The sequence below is a fragment of the Chrysochloris asiatica genome, unplaced genomic scaffold, assembly GCF_000296735.1.
Source record: "Chrysochloris asiatica unplaced genomic scaffold, ChrAsi1.0 scaffold00063, whole genome shotgun sequence".
In the NCBI taxonomy this organism is placed as follows: domain Eukaryota; kingdom Metazoa; phylum Chordata; class Mammalia; order Afrosoricida; family Chrysochloridae; genus Chrysochloris; species Chrysochloris asiatica.
This window is the reverse complement of record NW_006408581.1, coordinates 15,521,001-15,529,697: the sequence shown is the minus strand read 5'-3', so window position 1 is coordinate 15,529,697 and position 8,697 is coordinate 15,521,001. Positions and strand designations below refer to the sequence as shown.

The window sequence follows — 8,697 nt, the reverse complement described above, 5'->3', positions numbered from 1 at the left end:
GATAAGGTCCTGCATTCTGCTTGTGCTCTTCTCCCTTGATGCTCCTACAGTTCTTCTCAGTTAACTCTTGGATCCAACCATCCTTAGATTCAACCACTGTTCTGATTTTTTTTCTCCAAAGACTGAATTTACTTCTTATTTTAGAACTTTACATAAATTCAATCATCAGGTATAAACTATTCTAGGTAAGGCTTCTTACACAAGCATGCTTTTTATATTCAACTTTGTTGTTAAATGAATCAGTGGTTTGTCTCTTTTTATTAAGTGGTATTCCATTGCATTGGAGTCTTGGTGTGACGCTGTGGGATAATACACTGGACCACAAGGTTCAAATTCTCCAGCCACTCCTCCTTGGAAACTCCATACAAGGTAGCTATGAGTTGGAATTAACTCAAAGCAAAAGCTATTAACAACAATTCCACTGTGTTAGGAACCTTGCTAGCACAGTGGTTATGTGCTCGGCTACAAATGGAAAGATTGGAGGTTTGAACATACCAACCACTCCATTGGGGAAAGATGTGGCTTTCATAAAGATTAAAGTTTCGGAAACTCTTCAGGGCAATTTTACTGTTATATAGGGTTGACTCCTGGTGTTGTGCTGTAGGATCACTAGACTGCAAACCACAAGGCTGGCAGTTCAAATCCACTAGCAGATCCTAGAAAACCGTATACAGGACCACTATGTTTCAGAAAGGACTCGATGCACTTAACAACAAAATTAGGGTTAATAAGGGTTCTGGTGTGGCATTGTAAGGTAAGCACTGAACTGATAAGCACAAGGTTAGTGGTTCAAACCCAACAGCCACTCCCTGGAATCCTTATACAGGGTAGCTGTGACTCTGAACTGACTCAACAGCATTTGACCTAATGTGTGGTTGATATGAGTCAGATTCAACTAGACGGTGTCCTTTTTTAAATTTTACTGTATGAATATGCTGTTTTTAAATACCATTGTATGAATTTGTGATGGTTTGTTCAATCATTTTCAAACTGATAGACACCAAGGCTTTTGCCAGGTTTTTCATTTTTATGATGATAACTAAAGTTTCTATGAACATTCTAGTTGAAGTCCTTTTGTAGGCAGTCAAAGAATGACATCACTAGGTTACTGGATAGGCTGTTTGGTTTTATAAGACACTGCCATTTGCTCCACATTCTCACCAACACTTGGTATGTCAGTTTTTCTAATTCTAGCCATTTTTATGAGTGTGTACTGGCATTTCATTGGGCTTTTAATTTGTATTTCCCGCATGCCTAATAAAGCTAAGTAATTTTTCATGTTCTTACTTGCTATTCATATATCTTCCTTGTGAAGTACCTGTTCATACTTTTGATGCTAGATTGGATTACTTCCTTTTTATCACTGAATTGTGTGAATTCCTGATATATTCTGGCATATTTGTTTCCTATAGTTGCTACATCAAGTTACTACAAATTAAGTATCCAAATACACCTCAAATTTATTAACTCTTAGGTTCAGAGGTCAGAAGTCCAAAATCGGCCTCACTGGGCTAAAGGTCAAGGTGTTGGCAGGGCTAGTTCCTTCTGTAAATTCTAGGGGGACAATCCATTGCCTTGCCTTTTCCAGTGCTGAGTTGGAATCAACTCAATGGCATATAACAATACCATAGGTTACCTGCTTACACTGGCTTGTGGTACCCTTCTCCATCTTCAAATCCAGCAGGGTAAAATCTTCAACTCTTCTGATATCACCCCATCATGGTCTTTCATATAGGGATTCTTGTAATTATACTGGGCCCACAGGATAACCTGGATAATCTCATCTCAAAAACATTCACTTCATCATATGTTCCAAGTCTCTTTTTCCGTATTACATAAAATATCCACAGGTTCCAGGGATTAGGATATGGGCATCTTTGACAGAGGGCTGGTGCAAGTTTCCAGCCTCTACATCTGGGTGTTAGTTCTTGGTCTGTTTTGTGAATATTTTCTCCTAGTCTGTGGCTTGACTACTCATTTCTTAGTAGTGCCTTTTGAGGAGCACAGGCGCTATATAGGGTTTGCAGTGGCTGATTTTTCAGAAGTAGATTGCCATGTTTTGCTTTTAAAGTGCATCTGGGTGGGCTTGAACTATCAACCTTCAAGTTAACAGCCAAATATGTTAACCATCTGCACCACCCAGGGACTCCTGTAATGACCCCATATCCTGCTAAATTTACTTAGCAATTACAGTGTTGCTTTGCAATATGCAAATAGAATTTTCTTCTTCCTTCAGGATTTCCATGCCTCTAATTTATTGTGTAGTGGTTACGACTCGGGCTGTGAACCGCAAGGTCAGCAGTTCGAAACTACCAGCTGCTCTGCAGGAGAAAGATGAGGCTTTCTACTCCTGTAAAGATTTACACCCTCGGAAACCCTGTACAGGGTCGCTATGAGTCGGTTCCGACTCCAAGGCACATAACAACAACAACAACAACAATTTATTGTTGCTTTGCTTGCTTTTTTTCACTGGCTAAGCACTCTGATGTTAAATATTAGCAAACAAATAAAACCCAAACCTGCTGCAGTTGAGTTGATTCTGACTCACAGTGACCCTGTCTGACAGAGCGGAACTGTTCCATAAAGTCTCCGAGGCTGTAAATCTTCATGGAAGCTGACTGGGCCTGACTTTCTTCTACCAAGTTGCTGGTAGGCTCAAGCCACTGACTTTCTGGTTAGCAGACAATGCTTAAATACCACCAGGACTCCTAAACATTAAAAACAAGTGGCTAGTGGTTACAATAGAAGACTTACCTTTGCTGTACTTGGAAGGGGAAAACATTTAATATTTCACCATTACGCATAATATCAGCTGAGGGTTTTTTGCAGATATCGTTCATCAAAGAAGCACTAATGCTGCAGTAATAGCCTGCTAAACACAAGGTCAGTGGTTTGAACCCACCAGCCGCTCTATGGGAGAAAGGAGCAGTCTCAGAAATACTATGGAGTAATTCTCCTCTGTCCTATAGGATTGTTGTGGGCAATGGTTGTCTTTTGTCAGATTGGGAAAGTTCCTTTTTATTATTACCCTGCTTAAAGTGTTTGTCAGGTTTGGTATCAAGGTAATGTTTGCCTCATCAGAGAAGGAGGGGAGTGATTCCCTGAGGCTGTTTTAGAGAAGGTGTAAGAATGGTGTTATTTTCTTCTTTATTGATGAAATTGTCCTTAAAACTACCTAGGCCTAGGGTTTCTTTGTGAGAAGATTTTTAATATTGAATTCAATTTTTGTAAATATGCAGTTATTTAGATTTTCTCTTTTATCTTGAATCAATTTTGGTAACATATCTTCTCCAATTTATTTAAGTTTCTAAATTCATTGGCTTTAAGTTTTTTTTCCTAATATTCCTCTAATATCCTCTTGCATGTCTATAGCATGTTTACTGAAAAACCTTTATTCATTTCTGATACTGGCAACTTGTATTCTTTTTGTCTAGTTTATTAATTTTTTTTTGAAAGTAACAATACAGCTTATTGATCTGGGATTTGCCCATGGTCCTCTGGGTAGACAAAACACCTTCTGTCAATTCTTCTTTTGTGGTGAAATTAGGAAGCTGACAGTCAAGTGGATGTTGTAAATGAGTTGACAGTGTTTATCTGCCACTGCCAGACACAGTCGCTTTTCACCTGGAACTTGATGGTGGACTTCACCTTGTCTACTCTGTCCACTATATTCTCATTGTGGGTAATCAAGGAAGAGAATTTTCCAGCATTATTCAGGCCCAGCACCAGCATATGTGTGATCTGTTGAATCAGGATCTCCAGAAAACAAAAAGGCATCATACTTCTTGGCTGGCTTCTGGATCAATTCCTTATTCTTCAGTGCTTTGATTTCCATGTGAGGGATAGCCACAGTGCTGTGGTCCTCATGAACACACACAGAGAACTTGGGGTAGGTGATGGACTTAAGCCTGATGGCAACCAAGACACATCTGTGCTTGAAGCTGCTCCGCAGCTGCACTGTTTTCAAAAATCTCCAATGCTTACTACACTGGTTTCCATGTAGGACCTCCACACTGCCTCAGAGCGCATGTTGCAAGAGATCTCACTGCTTCAGTTCCTAGTGCCACAGCAACTGGAAACGGCTCAGCTTACTCTTTTATCTTCTCATACAACTAACTTTTGGTACTGCTAACTTTCTCTGGTATTTTGTCAGTTTTCTACTTCACTGATTTCTGTTCTTATATTTATTATGTCTTTTTTTTTTTTTTTGACTTTGACTTTAGCTTGTTCTTCTTGTTATAACATCTTAGGCGGAACATTGTATCACTCATTTTTACAACCTTTTTCTTTTCTAAGACAAGTGTGTAGTTATACATTTCCTTCCAAGCACTGGTTTAGCTGTATATAACAAATTTTAATGTGCTGAATTCCTTTTTTTAACTGTAGTTTCGGTGAACATTTACAGAATAATTAGTTTTCCATTCAACAATTACAGACATTTTGTTTCATGACATTGGCTGCAATCCCTCAATGTAGGAGCACTCTTCTCCATTACTCCTGGGTTCCATGCTTTCATTCTTCCTTCTTTTCTGACTCTTCCAGTGTTTTGGAAGCTTTACTTTGGGCAAATGTTACCCATTTACTTTCATTCCTCTCTGGTATTGTCATGAACTTTATAGGCCTGTCTTCTGTTGGTTGAAAGTTGATCCTTGGGTGTGGATTCAATTTCAGATTGGAAGCGAACCTCAGGGCCATAGTCTCGGGGCCATTAGTTTCTCTAGGACCAGTAAGTCTAGTCTTTTTTATGTTTTTGAATTTTGTTCTACTTTTTATTCTCCTTCTCTATCCAGAAGTTCACATTGTGATACCAACCAGAGTGTCAGGTAATGGTAACCAGGCACCATCTAGTTCTATTCTCCAGATAGGGGAGGCTGTGGCTCACCTGCTCCATTAGTCCTTGACTGTTTGATTTTTGTTACTGTTCTATGCTCTAGAAAGGAGAGACCAATAATTGCATATTAGATAGCTACTTACAAGCTTTTAAGATCCCAGTTACTATCAACCAAAGTAAGATGTGAAACATAGTCTTTGTGAACTATGCTATGCCAATTGATATAGTTGTCCCCAGGACTTTGGTTCTAAGTTCCCAAGTCCAGTAAGTCACTCTCTTAAAAGGAGTTTTAGCTAAGCAGTTTTCTGAATTTTCCCTCCTGTATGTGCTAAAATATCATTGGTTATGTTTACAGCACACACAAATACATATGCAGAAATATCTCCTGCCAAACCTACATAAACTCATGGATGTACTTACTTGCCTTCCCACATCTATTCAATTGGCATGTCTACCTATGTGTTTACTCTTACATGTTTGTTGTTACTAACCCTGCAGGATATGTTTCTAATAGCATATACCTTTTTTGGTTTTTACTCTTGTGTACCTCCCAATGATATCCTTTGCCACTTGCCTTGTTGTGTTGCTCTATTCCTTATTGTATAGTAAATTGCATTTTCATTTCTTTCAGTTAGAAACATTTCCTAACCTTGTGCTTCCTTTTGTTCCATATTTCCTGGCTTTTGAGTCATTTGAAATTATTTGCAAATAGTTTTTTTAAATATACTAATTCATCTATTGACTTTTAGCTACAAAAATCTACTTTATGTTTTTAACTGATGCTGCGGCTGGCTGTATGCTGTAGAGTTGGTTTCAACTCACAGCGACCCTGTATAGGATTTCTGAGGCTGTAAAACTTTACAGAAGCAGAAACTCTCATCTTTCTCCTGTGGAGTGGATGGCAGATTTGAACTGCTGACCTATTGGTTAGCGTCCAATGCATAGAACTCCTTAGCTGATGCTCTAGGTATTATCATTTATGAGGAGGCTTCAAAAAATATCTTGGAAAAATGGTATAGAAAGATAACAGAATTTTTTTATGAACATTTTGAAGTCTCCTTGTACATTTTTAGTTTTTCAATCTATTTAGTATTAACATTGTACTCTTTCATGCAAAATGTAAGTGTTCTGACCATCTTTCTCTTCCTAGCTTCGAAAGTGGTATGTTGATACACTTATTTAAGTATTTTGAAAAATGTCTTTCACATGTAGACCAACCCAAAACTGATGGAAGAACAAAAGTTGTTTCTTATTGAAAGACAGACCTACAAAAAAAAAAAAAAAATGGAATGCTGGGCTGATTGAATATCAAAGCAAGCTGATTGCTTAGGCATCAAGGCAAGAAAAGTCATCCCATCAGGAAAAACCCTCTTCTAAGACTAAAACAAGCAATCCAGTATGCTCACTGGTGACCACTTGTGAATGGAAGTGGGGGAAATGCAGCAATAAAGATATGGACTGAGTTTGACCATGTTCCATTGACTGACATCTGTTGACTCTGAGATGAGAGAGAAAATAGGAAGGGCATGCTGGTCTGAAGTTTAGGGAGATGTGTGAACTCCTGAGCCCATGGGCACTGACCTAGCCCCAGAGGGCTAGAGTTGAGTGTATAGCGGCAAGCTGATCTAAAGTTCAGGGAAGTGTACGTGACCTCCCAAAGTTGCAGTTAGCTGACCAGAACGCAACAAATGCAAATAAAGATGCTTGATACTGTGAACAAGTGTAAATTGCTACAATTTTATGAACTGAACTTTTGAGTATAGATGCAGTTGCTCAAAATTTCTACTGGAATGGAAGGATTCTTCATATCAAGGAAAAAGTTTGTTTGCTCAGTGTATTGAGTTGATTGTTCTAGTTGTTAAGTGTTGTTGAGTCGGTTTTGACCCATAGTGAGTGACCATGTATAGGGTTTGAGGAGTGGCTGGTGAGCTTGAACCACTGACGTTGCAGTTCAACTCAACTTTGCAGTCCAGTACCACACCAGGACTCCCAATGAGTTGATTTGTTGTTGTAATGAAGTGCCATTGAGTCAATTCCAACCCTTAGTGACCCTGTGTAGGGTTTCTGAGAAGCAGTTGGCGAGCTTGAACCACCGACCTTGCAGTTCAAACGGCTTTGCAGTCTGGCACATTAACCCACAACACCACACCAGATGGGGTGGGCAATTTAGACACTGGATACAAAAAATGGGAGGAGGGTTATAAAGGCATGAAGTAGCTGGCTTATAAGCATTATTAGTGTTTTTAGTTTCAGAATGAGGGGAGTAAGGCGGAATCCCCACCAAATAATTTTCCTCGTTTTCAGATGGACCTGGTAAAAGGTGAAAAAGGATGATGGTGAAAGGATATTATGATCCAATTGTGAGTAACTGTTAGCAGGAATAAATGTGACTGTCACAACTGTAATTGTAAAAGATGTGTATTTAACTTTCACTTCAGAAACTGAGGATTCCAGGACCATCAAGAAGGAAGAGCATGAATGCAGTATGAGATCCTACCGAGAAAAATGGCGGCGACAGCAGAAATGGTGGCAGAGACAGAACTGCCTCTTTCATCTTTTATCCTTATTGCTGGAATTAAGATTAACTTATAAAATACTCCTTGAAAATGGATCACTTTGAAAAAGGACTATATTTTAATGAAGTATACCAAGCAGTTATAGAAATAATAGCACATTCGTGTTGCCAGAAAAAATGGCGCGTGTGCATGATAAGACACTTACTTTCTGCAGTTTGCATTATTATCTCATCAAGCTCTTTTTCCAGTTTCTCATAAATGTCTAGCCTTGCCTGATGGTCAGAGTTCTGTACTTGAAGCTCAGTAATGCGTTTTTCAGAAGAGGCTTGTAGACTATAAAATTCTTTAGTTAAAACCTAACAGTGGAAAAACAAAATACAAAGGCAGAATTAAATAAGTTAACAGTTAAGACAAAAACACGATGCAATAACATTTTTTAGGCCATCTTAGCTTTTTCAGTGACTTAAACACTAAGAGAAAGTAGCTTAATTGAGATTTATTTCTAAGGTAGATATTTGGTTGTTTTTAACTAAAAAATCCGAAGCCCCTTACATAAGCTGAATAAAAAATTGTAAATTTTGAAATGCTTTGTGAGTATGATTAGCATTGTTGTTGCTGTTAGATGCCTTTGAGTTGTTTCTGGCTCACAGTGACTCTACGTACAACAAAAACAGATACTGCCCAGTCCTTCCTGCTCCATACTCACAGGCTCTGCTATGTTTGATTAGCACTGGATTGTTAGAATTTTTAAAATGCAATAATGCTAAACTTACCTGGCGGTCATTTATCTGGCAATCTCAGCTATTTGAGAAGGTTGACAAGTTGCCTATGTAACAATGCTGCATGTGAGAGCTCTATCCTCATAACAAGCTCCTTAGGTTTCTATCTGTGCGTGTTTAACCAAAGGAGCTCGGGGGTGCAGAGGTGAAAGTGTTCAGTTGCTAACAGAAACCATTAGCCCCTCAGCAGTAGAAAGATGTGACAGTCTGTAATGACTGCTGTTGTTAAGTGTCATCGAGTCAGTTCCAACTCACAGTGATCCTACATAGGGTTTCTGAGAAGCAGCTGCTGAGTTTGAATTGCTGACCTTATGCTTCAAACTGAACTTGCGGTCCAGTGCATTATCCTACAGCATCACACTGGGACTCTTCTGTAATGATTATTGTTGTATTAGTGTGCTATAGAGTTGGTTCTGACCCATAGCAACCCTGTATACGGTTTCCAAGGAACAGCTGGTGAGCTTCAATTGCTGACCTTGCAGTTCAAACTGACTTTGCAGTCCAGCACATTAACCCACAAACCTTGGAAATCCTACTCTTACACGGTTGCTTATAGGCAGTTCTACTCTGT

At 39.0% G+C, this 8,697-nt stretch overlaps 1 protein-coding gene across 1 annotated transcript in view; it reads right to left on the bottom strand.

Moving 5' to 3' along the window:
* PIBF1 (progesterone immunomodulatory binding factor 1) overlaps nt 1-8,697 on the bottom strand; it is a 310,762-nt gene that overhangs the window by 112,079 nt on the left and 189,986 nt on the right. Inside the window, exon 11 of the mRNA XM_006864318.1 lies at nt 7,553-7,703. Within this exon, the coding sequence (XP_006864380.1) occupies nt 7,553-7,703 (151 nt within the window). The remainder of the gene's footprint in view (nt 1-7,552; nt 7,704-8,697) is intronic.